The 17,452-nt window shown below is 49.1% G+C and overlaps 1 protein-coding gene across 1 annotated transcript; it reads left to right on the top strand.

The window, feature by feature from the left end:
• Nucleotides 1-9,451: 9,451 nt before the first annotated feature.
• On the top strand, nt 9,452-16,059 carry LOC131925727 (protein FAM78B-like). Its single transcript, XM_059281081.1, has 2 exons — nt 9,452-9,511; nt 15,243-16,059. The coding sequence occupies exons 1-2, from the start codon at nt 9,452-9,454 to the stop codon at nt 15,831-15,833; spliced, it is 651 nt and encodes a 216-aa protein (XP_059137064.1). The 3' UTR covers nt 15,834-16,059.
• The last annotated feature ends 1,393 nt before the right edge of the window (nt 16,060-17,452 follow it).

The following is a 17,452-nucleotide window of genomic DNA, read 5'->3' as shown; positions in this document are numbered from 1 at the left end:
AAAAAAGGCAACTGGGTCTGTGGGTTCAGGCTGCACACTGGCCAGGCCAGGGTGGCTCACTCTCCATGGAACACTCTTCCATAGGTTTTCATTCTCTGCATCAATGCTTGCCTGGATTGGCTCAGACAATTAACATCGATGACTGTTCATTAGCTAATTATGTCTGGCTCATATTTACCGAGTGTATTACAGACAGTTTGGACTGATCTCCTTGTGAGCCAAGTTCCGGAAAATTCTTTAGAAGATAGACTTCAAACACGAAAGGTACCCACCAGCCTGTATTCAAATTCTCTGTTGTCCAAGACTGGTTCCTTTACCTCCCCAAACCTCATCCCTCACTCCCCTATAAACAGGTGTAATGGCAATACAGACATTGTAGGGCCACTGTGAAAGTTCCTCATGAGTAGCCTGTTTGAAGATGTATGGACAGTGCCTGTCCAGGGTGAGCCCTTGGTCAATACTGACTGTCACCAACAGTCTGCCTTCCAGCTGCCCAGGCCCTCTTGCTGCTGATCCACCCTGATGCCTCCTGTCCCCAAATAGCCCACATTGTGCTTATGTGATTTCCATAAGTCTTTGCTCTCGAGATATAGGAGGTTCTCCCTCAGAACAGGGAGGCTGCCTCGTGAGTCTTGGTGTCCCTCACACACATAAGATACCAAGCCCGTCATCAGTAATCAAGAATCAGTGAGCTAGTGTCAGATGAACCCTCCCTATGAAGCGCTCTTCTGTGTTACTCATTTTGACTGGGGCTATATTCTCTCCAATAGAGATGGGTGTAGCCAAAGAAGGACTTGGCAACCTTTTGGTCTTAAATGACTCTTACTGTATTGGCACTGGAGTGCTGGCTTCATGACACTTACTGCCCTGCTGACTTGTACCTTTCAGCCTGTGCCCGTGCTGAATAAGGGATTGTTTTCAGGGGTGCAGCATTGTTCTGCCTGTCCAGAGGTGTAGCAGGTGCAGGCTCAGAGTTGCAGGCTCATCTGTCAGTGTGAAAAGCCGATGGCCTTGACGGCCTTGGCCTGGAGAATACAGAGCCATGACTTCTGGTTGTGTGTACACGAGACCTAAAAAGTGGTACGTGTGTTGGAAGGCTATTTTCCACCTTTTATATTGGCATCTTTCCACCCACACCAGAGTCCATGATCCTAGAGTGGACATGGGATCTACGTGGACTCTGGGAAGGATGAGGGGCTTTACGTAACTAACCTGGGTATGAACTCTTTCATTTTTAAACAGCTGCTTCTGCAGTCGGCAATGATCGGCTTCCGGTTTGGCTTTCTGTCCTCCTCTGCCTCTGCTGTTCAAATTTGTAATTGCTGCCAGGAGAACCAGGCCGGGTCTTGGTGCGGCTCCTAGACAGTACCAGTGGGCTCTCAGGAGTCTAGCCAAGGGCTGCCAACCAACCACGAAGGAAAGAAGGCTGTTGACCCTGCACCCCTATACGCTGCTCTCTGAGCACAGTCCTGTCTCCCCCGGAGAGCTCCCTCCTCCTGAGTCCAAGGGACAGTGCAGAGGTTCCAGTCCTCTCGGACAGCTGCAGTGCAGGACCATCCATCCCGTGCAGATGGTGTCAGACCCCTCCGTGGAGCCCTCTCCTACTTCCTGCCTGTTTCTGAGTTCCCAGGAAATGCTGGACGCCCCGCACTTCCCCATCGCTTAGAGCACCACCCCTGCTGTCTTCTGGGAACCTCGCAGCACAGCGGCCTTCATGGCTGCATCTCCCAAGTCTCACATGCACACAGCCTACCCTCGGCTTCTTGCTGTACCTGCTCTGTCATTCCCTCCGAGCCCCTGCTGCCCTACCTTACTGCCCTTCTTCTCTCTCACCCCTACTGCCCCACTGGTCTCTGCCACATTTCCCGCAGAAGAAGTGGACATTGAGCTACAAATGGGTCTATTTATACCATACTATGTAACTCAAAACGGCATTAAGGTGCATGAATCAGGAAAATATGGAGTTCTAAAAGAGACTCAATTTAGTTCAGTGTGGGAAGATAGAGGTGGGTGGATCAAGGAAGGTGCCCCACAGGAAGCGATTCTGAAACGCTTCAATTCACACTTACCCATGGATTACACACAGTTAACCAGTTAAGTGGCAGGGAAAGGGTGCTTTCTCCCAGAGCACACGCTAAGGCCCTGGGGCAGAGATTGACATGTGTAAGAACTGTATGAAAAGCTAATGGCAGCTGAGTGCTGAGGGCATGGGAGAGTGTGAAATGGGATGAAGCCAGAAACTAGATTGTGCAGGTCTCTGAGGAACAAGTTAAGGATTTGTGTTGTGCTCTAGTGACAAGGAGAAATCTTTCAGGGGTTGTACACCAGGAAGGCCACCTGGCCAGCACGACCCCAATTTCAGATGAGCCCCTTGTCAGTCCCTCTGTCTCCCACCCTAGGGGAACCAGGTGCTGTGGAATAAAGCGCCCAGCCCTCCAGAATCAGGAAGGTGGGAAATCAGAAAGCCCATAAAAAAGCATCAAGTGATGAGAATGGTCTGTCCAAAGCTGGACACCGCTTGATAAAGCCCGAGAATTGTAAGCATAATCTTATGCTCAGCTGTGTCGCATGGTGCCCTGGAAGAGGACAGCACTATCCTGTGTTTCAGCTTAGGACACTGAGACCTGGTAGAGCCTCGGCAACGAAGTTATACAGCTGAGTAACAGGCTGGAACACAGACCCCAAACTGATTCCGAGGCCAGCGTTATGTCTGCCCCACTCAGCAGGCTCTGCATGCAGTCCCCAGGGAAGACCCAAGTAGAGAAAAGCACCTTGCGGGTGTTCCTCAAATTCCCTCAGCAGCTTGAAGCCTCCCCCCACCCCCATTGAAGGAGCCTCCTGATTTCAATTGAATGTCTAAAGAGTGTGAGGTTCCTGAGGCCTGTGTTGCATGCTGGCTCCCCTGCTGGCTTTCACACTGGCATCAGAATCACCAGAGCAGAGATGAACCCTCCAAGGACAAAAGCCAGCGCCCCTGAGCCTTTGAAGGAGAGGAACAACAGCCTGAGCAGAAGGGACTCCCAGAACCTGCAGGCTGGCTCTTACTAAGAGATGCCTGCTTCTGAACTGCTGCCCAGGAAGGAAGCCTACTATGCTGGCACCCCAGAACCTCCGCTGGCCTTCCTAGCACTCATTCCTCCATCCATCCTCTGTGGTCACTGATATAGGACCTATGCCTGCCAGGAATCAGGTCACAGGCATCTTTGTGTCCCTCCCCACACACTGCCTTAGACACACAGGGCTTAAATAATGGCTTGTTAAAGGGGTGAGCCCATCGATCCACAAGCACAGCAGATGGGAGGACGCAGATAAATAATGCAACTTGTAGAAACTGAAAGCTGAGTCGGTCATGTGGGAGTCTCCCTCGCGGATCTTAAGTCTCAGCTCCCGACACAGCTGAGCCAGTGGACCGAAGTTACCTGACGCCCCTCCGTCCTAGCTACAGCATTTGCAGGACAAGGCTAGCGGTGCCTCCTCCACCAGCACTGGGGAGCACCAAGTTAAGCACCCACCACCGTGCAGTGGGTGAAGGATCGTGGGGCTGAAGGAATGCTCCTTGCCCTCCCTGGGGGCTTTGCAGTTGCATGAATGAGGATACTCAGGGTAGCTTAACTCCGGCTGTCATCCTGGACATCATGCAAGCTCTCTAAGGCCCAGTTTCCTCCTGTGCAAAATGGGAATGGTGCTGGAGTAGCAACATAGGGTGTCGCTGTGGATTAATCGAGAGCAAGTAGGTGAACCGTTCGCATCCACAATAGCTGCCGGGCCTCCCGTCTAAAAGGCTACTGTGTGGTGCCAGTTAAGCACCCTGAGAAAGCCTGCAGCCTCCCTAGCCTCCTCCCAGTTTAGAGTTTGCCTTGTGAATGCCTCTGTCCCTGCATGGATGCCAGTGCGGCCCCCACCTCTGCCCACCGTTAGACAGGTACCCGCTCTGTGTGCCGGGAGGATCTTTCCACAGTCCTGTCATCGTGAGCACGCACAGCTGTGAGCACCCTAGTAGTTCCTGCCCAGGCTGAGCTGCAGCTGCTAACCCCTCACATCTGGGGCCCTGCCCAGCAGGCGGTGAAATGCTTCATGCTGAGAACACCGAGTGGAAAGTTAATGAAAACAATAAAGCCTGCTTTTGAAATCTCTGCCACTAGACCACCACCACCGCCACCACCACCACCACCACCACCACCCCGCCTCCATCCTCCTGGTTTCCCTGCCTGCCTCCCTCCTCTGTTTCACACCCATGAACCTGGCCCCTGCTCACACCGGTCCTTCCCTCCTGGGTGCCCTTTGGCCATCTTCCCACCTTTGGTACCAGGGAAACAAGTCAATGCTCCCAGGAGCAATGCCTGAGCCCTGTTCCCTCTGGCACCCTGGCCTCCCCGGGGAACATGCCTCAGCTCTCAATGTTGTTACCTGTGAAGAGAACCAGTGCTTCGGGGATGGTGGGGAGAGGATGAGGTTAGGGGACCCAGGCCTGTACAGCCTTTGATCCTGACTGAAGAGTGTGCACTGTGGAGTCAGTGCTGGGTCCCTCCCAGCTCTGCAACCTCCTTGCTTTGTGACATTATTGAGCGATTTTCCTGAGCTTCAGCTCTCTTGTGAAAGAAAACAAAACATGCCTGCTGTAAGGCTGCTGTGTGGACCGTTTGGTAGAATGCTTGGCACACAGGAGCCTTCAGAAAGTATCGGTAGTGACAATATCATAACGCGTGACTGTTGAGGGTCCCGCCCTCTGTCTGTCCTGATCATCTCAACTGAGTCACCTCAGCTCTATAGCTCTCTGACTTTGATTTCATTCCTTGGCTTGCAGACTTTGGAAGTCTGCTAGACCACTGAGGCCAAGGAGCCTCAGCCTAGACTGCTCGACCCCTAGGTCCTCAGATCTTGTCCCTCCTCAGGGCCACCCTTGGCTTGGGGACCCAGAGCTAGGGTTCGTCAGGCTCTATTCTGGTCCACCAGCCTTTTGGCCCATCCTTTCCCTGTTCCACTTGCCCCGGAAACAAATGTCTCTTGGTGTGGCCTGACCCCTCCTGTCCTTTCCACAGGGGGATTGGCAAGAGTCCAAGGGGTCATCACCTCCCTTCCCCATGTTGTGGAGCAGCTAGGGGATCCATGGGCCTCCCGTAGCTAGGATCAGAGGAGCGCGGTTAAACATGGTGACAGTGAACATGTCCTAGTCACGGTCACTTCTCCCTGGACCGCTGATGCTCCAGTAGCCACTGAAGCAGGAGAGGATGAAACACTGTCCTGGTGATACTTCTGTTCCCTGCTACCACCTGGGGACTAGGAAACTGTTCTGCTGTGTTCATCCAGCGGATGAATATCTAATGACTCGCTTTGAAGCAGGAGAGGGTGAAACACTGTCCTGGTGGTATTCCTGTTCCCTGCTACCACCTGGCCCAGGAAACTGTTCTGCTGTGTTCATCCAGTGGATAAACATCTAATGACTCCCTTTGCATCCTGGAGATTTGACAACCATGTCTCCATCAATATGTTCTTGGCCTTGAAGATTTGTTCTCCTTAATCAGATGGGAAAAAAAATCACAAGGACTCCTGGTCCAACTAATCTGAAGAAGCCCGTTCTGACCTCAGCTTTTAAAGCTAACACAAGTTTAGGTCCAGATGTCAAGGCTTGACAGAGTGGTTCTCCTTCACACCAAGGCTGCTGGGGTCCTCATCTAACCATTCTTTCTGTTCATTGTCACCAACAGATGACTGGCACCATTGCATTTAACCACAAACATCTAGCCATATCTTTATAAATAGTTATACAGCAGATGCTCTGTGCTGAAGCTGCCATCAAGATTGCAGGCCCAGACTGTGTCAGGGAACTACAGTGGAGTACATGGGGAGACCCCACCGTGTCCACTTCTAAGGATCCCCTGGAAGATTTCATACTAGGCACACTTGGATGTTGTAAAAGCAAATAAATGACCAAAAAGAAAGAGAAAAAGGGGTGTGGGGAGAGAGAGATTAAAAGAGGTTGAGTGTCACAGTTAGGAGCTATCCTAGATTACGGCAGGGACTCTAGGAGAACCTTGGCTTTGGGGATGCAGGAAGTGTGCCGGCAGAGCGGGACCTCCATCCACCACCTGGCACTTGGAGAAATCCATCAGAGTTCAGATCCACAGCATTTTCTCAGCTGTAGGCAGTCCAGGAAACTCAGAAGGAACCAGAAGCCTGGACAGGACAGCGACCAGACACCTGGGCCCAGGGAGGCACCCCTGAGCCCCAAAGGCCCTAGAGCCCAGGAGAGCCAGTTCTGTGGACTCTCGTTTTATGAGATGAACGGCTTGTCTCTTGGGAACAGACACGTGTGCCTGTTTATTTGAAGCCACAATTTCTCCCCTCTGCGGCCCTCAGAACCGAACTCTCTCGGCACCAAGACCAAAGTCTTGAGTCCAAGTCCAGAGGTGCTAGCCCAAGACTTGTCTGTTCAGGTGTGTGTCCTGCCCCCTTGGTGGGACGTGTAAGAAAATGGGGAGTGGAAGAGCTTGCCAAGAAGTCTGAACTCAAGAGGCTCTCAGAAGGAAATGAGCAAAAACCTCTGAGCAGGTAGTTTTAGAATAGTAACCTTTCCCCTGTGAAGTGTGTGTGTGTGTGTGTGTGTGTGTGTGTGTGTGTGTGTGTGTGTGTGTTTTCTCGGCCTTCTGTGCCACTCACAAAGTTGAACATAATGTTGGAACAAAGTCAGTACTCAACAAAACCTTGGGGAAAGAATTTGGAAACACGTGCTTTCTTGGTGGTGTTCCGTGACTGGGTCATTTCTCTATTTCAGCGTCCCCACTGAACAATAAATAAAGTGTGGCTGTTAACCCTCCTTTCACCTCCTCTGGATGAAAGTGAAACACTGCAATCCCATCTGCATAAAGGGAAGAAAGTTCCCTTCAAGGACTCTCAGGCCACAGTTAGTCAACATTGAAAAGAGCAATATACATATTAGTACCCACTTGTAAAGTACCTTTAACCACCAACCACTGCTTCCTCTTGGTCCACACAGCACCTGTGCATGAACAGTACTTTACTTCTTTGAAAGAGCATCTGGATCATCATCATCCCATGGACTCTGAGTTCCTTGAGGATTGGGAAAAAACCGCTCCTTGCCTGCCACTAGGCTTTGTGGTGTTAAGGGACCAAAGGGGCTTGTTATGTGGCCTGTGGGCATGATCCTTGTAAGAGACACAGGCTGGGTCTGCAGACTTGCCCTGCAGGCATGACTAAGCACCCTTCTGTGTGCAAGGCTTGCCAGCTTGAGCAGCCAATGGGTGGAAAAGGTGCTTAAGACTGGAGTGAGAGGCAAACCATCCTCAGATGTGACCCAGAAAACTGGCCACGGACCTGAGATCGCAGGGCTGTCCAATAGAGAAGCCAGCAGAGGCCGCTGAGTCCCAGGTGGGATAGATGACCTCCACATGCTGAAGGATAAGCACATCCCGAGGTGTTATGGTGTTAGAGAAACTCAACGTAACCGGGCATGAGGTCGGCAAATGAGAAAAGCCTCCGCTTAAACATGAGGCCCCTGCCAGGACTGTGGAATCTTGGAAAACATGGGAAATTTTCTTTTCTGCAGTAGAAGGGGAAAAAAATGTCTGCCTGTGTGCCAAAGAGGAACGGATGTGGTCAGAAAGGAAGGAGGCAGAACAGGAGGTGGGTGGCTGGTGTTTACAGGCTTCTCAGAGTCTGACATAAACAATGCAGGATGAGGAAAATCCTAATTTTAAAACTTACTCTGCAATCATGGTGCAGACCATCTGAGAACTGGGACATGGGCCAGGGCCAGGGCCAGGGCTGGGAATTGGTGGCTGAGAAGCTGAGTGGCTTTGTGACTTATCAGGCCTGGGCCGCCACCGCCGCCGCCGCCGCCGCCGCCACCACCACCACCACCACCACAGCCCCCTCCGCCACAGCCCTGAGCCAAGCCCTTACCAGCTCCACACCTCTCCTTCTTCAGGAGCCTGACAAGGCCTAAGGCCAGATCCTGTCAGGGTGGAGTTGGGAGGTGCTACAGAGCCTGACCTGATAGAGAGCCTGTGGCTTCCGGGAGGAAGTCGTTCTCTCCAGCACTAGGCATAGAAAAGCTTGAGTCCTCAGAGTAGATGCCATTCTCTTCGACAGAATGACAATTCCTTAGGTTCTACCAAAGAAGATTAAGAGTGAAGGCCTGAGCCTCCCCCTCCACGCCACCCCACCCACCCCTGCCACCTGACCTCTCCCATGTAAGCTCAACACAGTTACTTCAGCAGCTGGTATCCCTTTAAAGAGCCGGCTCATGCAGTGGTTAGACCAAAGACTCAGCACAGTACCAGTAGTGAGGATGTCACAGTCAGCTATGATGGGGTGGTTCTGTGCTCTGCCAACATTAGCCCTTGAAGGAGGCTTAGGTAAACCTGGCCTGCCAGGGTGAAGGTTCTGTGAGGAGAAGGAGGAGACTGGCTAGTACTTGTACCAGAATGTCTCGATATTTTCATTCTAATATGGCCATTGCAGTGTGTACCAGACAATGTCATCCATGACTACTGCTCTTATTTCTCAGGAGTGCAGGGCCATTTTGCACCAAGGAAGCACTGTGAGAAAGCAGGTGATACAGACTCAGACTCTGATTCACCAGTCACTTCGGACCCTCCCTAGCTGGATGACTTTGAACAAGTTTCCTGTCCAACACTGCCACTCAGCCCCCAGCTCCTCAATGGTTTCCCAGGATTAGGAAGTGTAGAATGACCATTCCCGGAGAGGCCGCTCTGTCCAGCCCCTTGTTCATACCGGGACACTGTCCAGGTCAGAGTGCACCTGCACCTTAACTCGGAGATAGTCATTCGAGTGAGATGTTTAGCATGAGCTGTGGGGTGGAGATTTACTTCCTCTAAAAGAGAGGCAGAAAGCATGAAGGTGGCAATAATCAATGTTTTCATTATTAGGCCCATTGGCGGGTGCATTAGCTGTGAGCTTTGGGTCAATGGCTGATTGTTTAAAATGAAAACACTGTTTTTCACAGTGAAGAGAAAGGTTATGGGAGAAAGCAGAGTGAGATAATAACTAACAATGGCAGAGGATGGTATACAGAGCATTTGTTCACACACCAACACTTTGTTTTATTTTTGCAATAACTCTCAGATGAAGGGAATGCCCGGAGCTGTTTTTTCTTCCCATTTTATACATGAGGAGACTGAGGCTGACGGAAGGATTTGCCTGAGGTCAGCTACATCTTAAGAAACTGTAAAGAGATAGAAAGGAAAAGAGAACAAAAGATCGAGCCGTCCAGAGTTAAACTGTCAGAAGGTGAGGCGAAACCAGCAGAGGATTGTCTCCCGGGAGAGAGATGTGAACTAGGGAGGAAACAAGGAGCGTCACAGATACACCGGGTCCCTGGAACTGCACTCTGAGCAACGCACACAGCAAGCATGGCCCTGTCTCACTCTTCCACGGAGGAGTCGGGAGCTTTAAAGCCGGAAACCGCACTATGAGTGAGCGTAAGGTCGAGGATAGGTTACCAGACACAGACCACAAGTGCGTTCCCTCGGTGAGCACTGTAAACATAGGCACGCTCCGCTCCTCGGAGCGACACTCTGGCTGTATCCCTTCTTGCGTCTGTACTGTGCGATTGGCCCCCAGAGCTCAGAGTCTACCTTGGTAGTAGCTTTCTGGTATGACCCTTCCTTACCTTCAGCCGCCAGCCCAGGTGAAGGTCCCATTAAAGGTTCTGTGAGCCAGGCTCGGTGATGATGGTACGCATGTGTGATCCAAGCACTTGGGACAGGAGTGGAAGCAGGAGGGTCCACAGTTTAGGGCTATCCTCAGCTCATACACAGCACATTCTCATCTAGCCTGGACTGCATGAGACCCTGTCTCAAAACAAACAAACAAAAAAACTAAACAAATAATCAATAGATATTACCTACTGCGTTGCAAATGCTCCTATTCATCCTTGCAATCTCTCCCTGCAACACGCCAATTCTCCTTTTAACCTGACTCTTCTGGCACAGCCTCCAGGGCAAGTCCCTCCATCTCTAGGATCAAGTCTGAATGTCAAAGCCCATTATTCAAGACACCCATCAAGGTGAGACCACCCTAACCACTGCCCCTCACCTGTCAAGCTGAGACCACCCTAACCACTGCCCCTCACCTGTCAAGGTGAGACCACCCTAACCACTGCCCCTCACCTGTCAGGCTGAGACCACCCTAACCACTGCCCCTCACCTGTCAGGCTGAGACCACCCTAACCACTGCCTCTTACCTGTTAGGCTGAGACCACCCTAACCACTATCTCACTCTTTCATACATTCACGTCCCCAAGTCGTCCCTCCTATTTCCTGTACATGCCGTCTCATGCTTAATGTTACTTTGGCCCGTGATGAAACCGCCTCCTGAGAAGGCTTGTCTCCAGCTCCCACAGCCCATTTCCTCTGCAACGCTCCCCCCCCCCCCCAGCTCTTGTCTTTGTGGCTCTCTACACATCCGGAGCCAGCAGCACTTGGGAGTTTATGCTACTCATTTTCATATGTTTGCTATGTGCTGGCAAAAATAGTCTCTGAAATACATTCATGCTTACTAATTCACTCATTTTAAATGTGGCTTGCCTCCCCCTGAAGACAAATAACGTTCAGTGCAAGGTGTGCAGCTATCCTAATAATAGATCCTAGATGAATAATAGATGTTAGGATTTTTAAAAGCGAGCAAATATATGAAGTGTAGAGCTGTGATGAAAGATTCTGTTGTGCACAAGTTCTATAAAACCCTATGCATAAAGGCATGAAAATGATTTAAATACAATATTTAATCCTTTGAGAAATATTAAGGTTTTAAAATATATTTTATTAATTCTTTGAGATGCATACAATGTATTTTGATTATATTCATCCTTTCTGCTCCCCGCCCCCGGACCTAATTCCTCCCAGATCCATCCCTCACTCCTCATCCTTCCTCCTACCTTCATATTGTCTGTGTGTGTGTGTGTGTGTGTGTGTGTGTGTGTGTGTGTGTTTAACAGACTGAATCCAGTTTGTGGTACTCATATAATCATGGATGTGGATCCATCCAAGAAATAATAAGTTTTAGCTGTATGACAGCTGTGAACTAGATAGTGATTCAAAAGTAAGTCACAATTCCAAGGAAATTGACATCTCATGAAGAAAGAGCCATAAAAACTAAAAGTTAAAATGTAATTTGGCACCTGTCGATCCGAACACAATCATTGGTGAAAATATTGATCTTCCTGTGGGGGAGTGGCTCCTATGATTCTCAAGGGATGAGTGGTTAGATATAGTGGGCTTTTATTAGGAGGGAGAGCAGAGTGAGCAGGGTGTGACAAGAGCTAAGGAGTGAAGGAGAGAAACAGCATGGCACATGGGGGTCAGAGAGGACAGGTCACAGTGAGCCAGGTCTGCGCCGCGAAGGAACTCAAGTTTTATCCTATGAGTGACCCAGTGATTTCCATGTAAAAGAGTCATAGAAGCATTTTACATACAGAGCAAACAGGTTTGAGAACTTGTTCCACCTGCAAGATGAAGTGGAGGGACCTCAGCACTGGATGCAGAGACCCGTTAGTGGACAGTAGACCGTTTAGGAGATGCTCAAGGCTTGGATTAAATGAAAGCAGTGAGAAGTGGATAGAGAAAAGGAAGTAAATCCACACGGGACTTGTGGGGCAAAAGTCACAAGATGCTGTGTGGTGGCTATGGTGATCTATGTGAGGAGTGGGAAGAGTCAAACATGGCCCTCACTCCTGACCTGAAAGGTTGGATGCAGCAGAGAGGGGAAGGTTCAGCTCTAAGGTAGAGTGGGCAGTTCTCTTTGGACCATGTGGAACCTGAAGTGCCTGCAGCCTCCTGGTCACAGAAGTCCTCTTAATGGCCAAGGGACTCCAGGCTACCATTGGGAACTTTGCAAAGACCTCTCTGAAAACCATTGCCAGGGACCACAGCCAGTGCCATCTCAGCTTCTACCAGGTGTGCATTTTATAGGCAAAGCTCTTCCAAGCCACTGCCTGGGAATAAATATTTCATTTTCATAGAAGAAATAAAAATACAGTAATGTTCTGACAGAAAGCTACTCCCCTTCACTAGACTTTAGTCATAATGAATTTGGTTATTTCCTAAATTAAGCCACCCCTCCATGATGTAGCTATTCCATGGGCCGTGGGAGAGATCCCACTTTGAACTCAAGCAACTCTAAAACAGAAGCCGCAATGAGAAGCGTAGCCTGCTAAGGTCACAAACCTAAGACTACACTCAGCCAGACAGGTCTTTGCTGGGATGTGGTGCCTAAGAAGCTTAGGACAGTCATGCGTTCCGTAGCATCCTATGAGACAGATTTCTTCCTTCTCTTCTGAGACAGGTACACTTGTGCTCCTCATTACATCATCTCCACTTGTGAGAAAACCTAGAACCAAAGTAAGTTTTATTATCTTCCAACCAGATTGACCTCTGAAGCATGGGCTCAAGTCTCTGCCCTTGGCTCTGGGCTGGAAGATAAAGGCAAAATGTGAATGGTAACTCAGCTATAGACAAAGGGATTGGATTGACCATCAAGATACCCAGTCCCGAAAAGGTCAGCATTGTAGTGGAGTAAGGAGTGCATCCACTGGAAACAGAATTCTCCAGACTAGAGACACAGCACAGCTGGCCATGAGAAGGGCAGGGGAGCAAGCCTGATCTCGCACTGCTGGGAATGCCTGTCCTCTGGCCACTCAGAAAGTGTCAGAATGCTTAGCCAACTTACCAATAAAAACTGAAGTTTGGAAACAGTGTCCAGTGATGGACATGGTCTTGGCCCCTTAGTTGGGGCACAATGACTCCAATGTTGTCATTTCATGAACCTAGCAAGCCAGTTAGCCAACTGATTCTCTACCATGCTAACTGGTGCGTAATTATACTACTCTCAAACAATACACACTCCTTTCTGTACAGTAAGAAGTGGATATATATATATATATATATATATATATATATATATATATTCATGTGTGTATTTAGGAATCTATATATGTGTAGCAACAGTTGATTTTAAAAAGAGGCCATGAATATCAAAGAGAGCCAGGAGAGATATTTGGGAGGAATTAGAGGGAGGAAAGATGAAAATGCAATTATATTATAATTTCTGTGTGTATGACAGAGAGAAAGAGAGAGAGAGAGAGAGAGAGAGAGAGAGAGAGAGAGAGAGAGAGAGAGAGAGGGAGGGAGGGAGGGAGGGAGGGAGGGAGGGAGGGAGGGAGGGAGGGAGGGAGGGAGAGAGAGAGAGAGAGAGATGTGGTGCCAGGCATAGTGTTGAACACTTTTAATCCCAGCACTTGGGAGGCAAAAAACCACACAGATCTCTGAGTTCAAAGCCAATCTGGTCTACATAGCAAGTTCCGAGCCACCTGGGGCTATATAGAGAGACCTTGTCTCAAAAAGGAGAAAAGAAAGGGAGGGAGGGAGGGAGGGAGGGAGGAAGGAAGGAAGGAAGGAAGGAAGGAAGGAAGGAAGGAAGGAAGGAAGGAAGGAAGGAAGCAAACATGGCAGCTACAGAACGATCTGGGAACCCCGCCTACACAGCTCAGCGGCCTGTGTGTGAGATGAGCACTTTTTGACTTTGCATTAGGTCAGTCTCTGGTCCTTAGCTTCTGCCAACTGTAATACACTACAATTATTCTCAACAGCCATCGAGGACATGAAGACAAGAGAAAAGCCTCTTGCAGCTGCTGGGCTCCCCTCCTCCCCAGGCGGTCCAGGCCTCCCTTCACTGATGATGGGATGACTGGCATGGAAAGTACCATGGGGGTAGCCAGAAGCAGCAGTTCATCGTTCCCATGTTCCCTCGTAGGGAATGCTGAGATAGTATCAGTGTCAGCTTGAGCATGGAACTCCCTTTCCTACCATTTGGATAAGCCCTGCAGGAGCTTCTGTCATCTCTAAGGGGAAAGAACTTTATGTCAAACAAGGCCACCACCTCTTAGATAATAAATGGAAAATTCACCATTCTTTGATTATTGAATTATAGGCATTATTACCAAGCATTGCTATCATTCCTGGTTCCGGGGGTGGAAATATGTAGAATGCCCCTGTTAGGGTCCAGTCAAATGCCCCATGGCCGTGCTAAGGGCTATGAGTTAGATCATTGTACAGCATAAATTCCCTTTCCTCTGGCTTCTTCCATTGCCATGGGTACTTGGAAGCAGTATGATACAGTGGACCAAATCACAAACTCCAGAGTAAAACAATCCAACCTCTTAGTCCCTGTAGAATCTGTAGGACACTTGATATATACCAACATTTTTAAGCCTCTACCCTCTCGTGTGAAGAAAAAAAATAGAAATAAAATCTAGTTATAATGTGGAATCTTTTGAACATAAGCTGCGATAACAGAGTATACTTAACACGGTGGTTGGGGTGGGATAAGTACTCCATAACTATCAGTCATGATCATTATGATTATCATCATACGTACCATCCCCTGGGAGGAGATACATAGACTGAGAATGGCCACTTTTTCTTCTCTGTTGTTCTGTGCAAGGATGAGAGATGGACAAGAAATGTAGACAGGTACTCAGAATGGCAAGGTCACAAACAAGGCAATGAGGATTCCCGCCAGGACACTAAGCCAAGGGGAGAGCAGCATGTGACGGAGCATGCGTGCGTGCGTGCCAGCCTACAGCACAGTTTCCACAAAGCGTTTTAGCTTTAGTGGAAAAGCGACCAGTACTCCATCACAGCTTTTCTTTGGTCTGGTTTTTTGTTTGTTTGTTTGTTTGTTTGTTTGTTTTGTTTTGTTTTGTTTTGTTTTTTCTGAATGCTGCTTTGGTTTAATGGTAGAATTTAAAGATGCTGTGTTGAATAGAAATTCTACTACTGTAGCTTTTCTAAGAAATTAACATAATGTTGAACTTTCTCTCTTTTACCCCTTCTTTCCTTTCCTCCTGTTACGTCCTTTCAGATGCATTAAATTTCATATCGCCTCTTCCGGAGGTCAGACCTTATTCAAACACATTCTCCCCCAAGAAGGTGCGTCCTGTCATGGGTTGCCTCTAAACGGCTCATCGCCATCATTCCCATGAGTCAACAGCTATTTGTGGTCTTACGGATATTTCTTTGGGGTTGTTTTCCATTAGATCAGCTAGGCTTTTATTTGACTTACTTTGGCACTGTGTTTTTATTTCCTTTTGATCATTTTTTTTCTCATTTAATCCTGATACAGCCCGGCACAGACCTTTTTGACCTAAATTCCCCCTCCCAACTTCCTATTTCTCCCAATCTGACTGTGTTAGTAAGTGGTAGGCACCTGCCCAACTTCAAAAAACAAAATTCATTCAGCCTCCTCTTGTGTATCCCTTCTGCTTTGCCAGGTCCAGCTGGGAACTGCCTGACTTGAGGGAAGGAAGAGTGAAAGCCATCAGTGACTCGGATGGGGTGAGCTACCCCTGGTACGGGAACACCACAGAGACTGTGACCCTGGTTGGCCCCACCAACAAGATCTCCAGGTTCTCCGTCAGCATGAATGATAACTTCTACCCCAGCGTGACATGGGCAGTGCCCGTGAGTGACAGCAACGTGCCACTTCTCACAAGAATCAAGAGGGACCAAAGTTTTACCACCTGGCTGGTGGCCATGAATGCTACCACGAAGGAGAAGATCATTCTGCAGACCATCAAGTGGAGGATGAGAGTGGACATTGAAGTGGACCCTCTTCAGCTGTTGGGTCAGCGAGCCCGGCTAGTGGGCAGGACTCAGCAGGAGCAGCCCCGGATTCTGAGCCGGATGGAACCCATCCCCCCTAACGCACTAGTGAAGCCCAATGCCAACGATGCCCAGGTCCTCATGTGGAGGCCCAAGCGGGGGCCGCCTCTGGTTGTGATACCTCCTAAATAGAAGCAGACTGCCCAACTGTGTGTGGAACACATGCCACTGAGGCACGCAGTGGGGTTGCCAGGGAGGGGGCAGGAGCCAAACTGAGTTTCTGAGCCAAAGCAGACCTCTTGGTTTGCCAGCCTCTGCAGCTACTTGTGAAGAGTACAGCTGCTCCTTGGGTGGGAGAACCATAACCCTTAGGAAAAAGCCCCTTCCTCTTAGGAATAAAGAAATCACTGATTTGACAGACTTGCTGTGATTCCCATGCAAGTAGCCATATTTTGCAGCTGACCGGGATGATTCTTTTCTTTGAACTATTGACCATTTCTCTCCTGTGAGATGCAGGGGATGTAAATGAGACTAAACAGTGCCTGTGGCGGATGCTGCTTCCCAACCAATTAGAAGCGCGAGTGGAAACATCCACACCAGGTGTTCGTAAGACAGTCTCTCCCTCCCCGCCCCCGCTCCCGCCCCCGCCCCCGCCCCCGCCCCCCATGTGTGACTGGAGGATGTTGGGGAATTGGGTGAAAGATATTGGGAGAGAGAAGAAGAAGTTGCTACAGATTAATATCAAATAGCAGTTGATGAGGTTGTCAACACATTCCCTGGAATGAGAGGAACACTTGAGAAACTGAAAAGGTAGTGTGTGCCCTTTGCGCTGTTTGAATGAGAACGGCCGTGGGAGCTGTCCAAAGTGCTGATGTCTGCCGCCCTAGTGGAGACTGGCTGCCTCCATCCACTCACCTCTGTCCAAAGAGATGATGGTTCATCCTGCGTGGTGTTAGTCACAGTGTTGCATATGTAGTTCCTGTTTTCTGTAGTAACTGTGGCACTGGGTCCCTCCTGAGTTTTGAGTGACTCAATCTGTGACTTCGTTTACAGCTACAGATTCCTCACCAGCCCTCAATTTACAAAGATGGATAGCCTCACGTTTATGTAGGGTTTGGGGAACATCTCGACAAAGGAGAACAATACCCTCAAGTTTTAGTCTCTGAACTGTTTGGGCACAGGACGTGCACACGCCTGTGCACGCACATGTATGCTCACACACCAGCATTCAGAGATAACAACAACTAGTCTCGCCAGCAGTGCCTGAGCATTTATCTGTGGCCTTTAAACACACATAGTACATACACTGTAAGTCCACATATGTGAACTTCAGTTATACTTACAAAAATTCAACTTTAACTGCTTGTCCAGCTGTAGAGAGGAAATGTTTCGTGCTTCTTTAGTGGAAATCTGAGCACTTTCCTTAAGCAAACTTGTGTTGCTGAGATCCAGCCAATAAAGGTGGGAAGCCAAATTTCCTTTAGTCCAGCAGTGTAAAACTTTCTAAAGAGTTTCCAGTATTTACAGTGGTAAGATTCCCCACCCTTTCAGCCTAAATCATGGCCTCAGCCCCCAAAAAGAGCTTTCCTTGTTATTCTCAATAGTGCAGATTGTGAGATAGAGCCTTCTTAGTTCAGAAACTCCCTGGGAGAACAAACTATGGAATTCTCACAGTGTTGTACATTGAATAAGTAAATTCTGCAATCCTAATTTCAGAGGTAAGAGATCCTAAGTCTAGAGACATTACACAGATCCTGTCATTGACTCCAAATCTACCAGAGTTTGGGGACAGAGACCGTGAATCAGGAGGG

Source organism: Peromyscus eremicus, chromosome 15, assembly GCF_949786415.1.
Source record: "Peromyscus eremicus chromosome 15, PerEre_H2_v1, whole genome shotgun sequence".
Lineage (NCBI taxonomy): Eukaryota > Metazoa > Chordata > Mammalia > Rodentia > Cricetidae > Peromyscus > Peromyscus eremicus.
The sequence above is the reverse complement of the archived record's forward strand: the minus strand, read 5'-3'. Positions and strand labels throughout refer to the sequence as shown.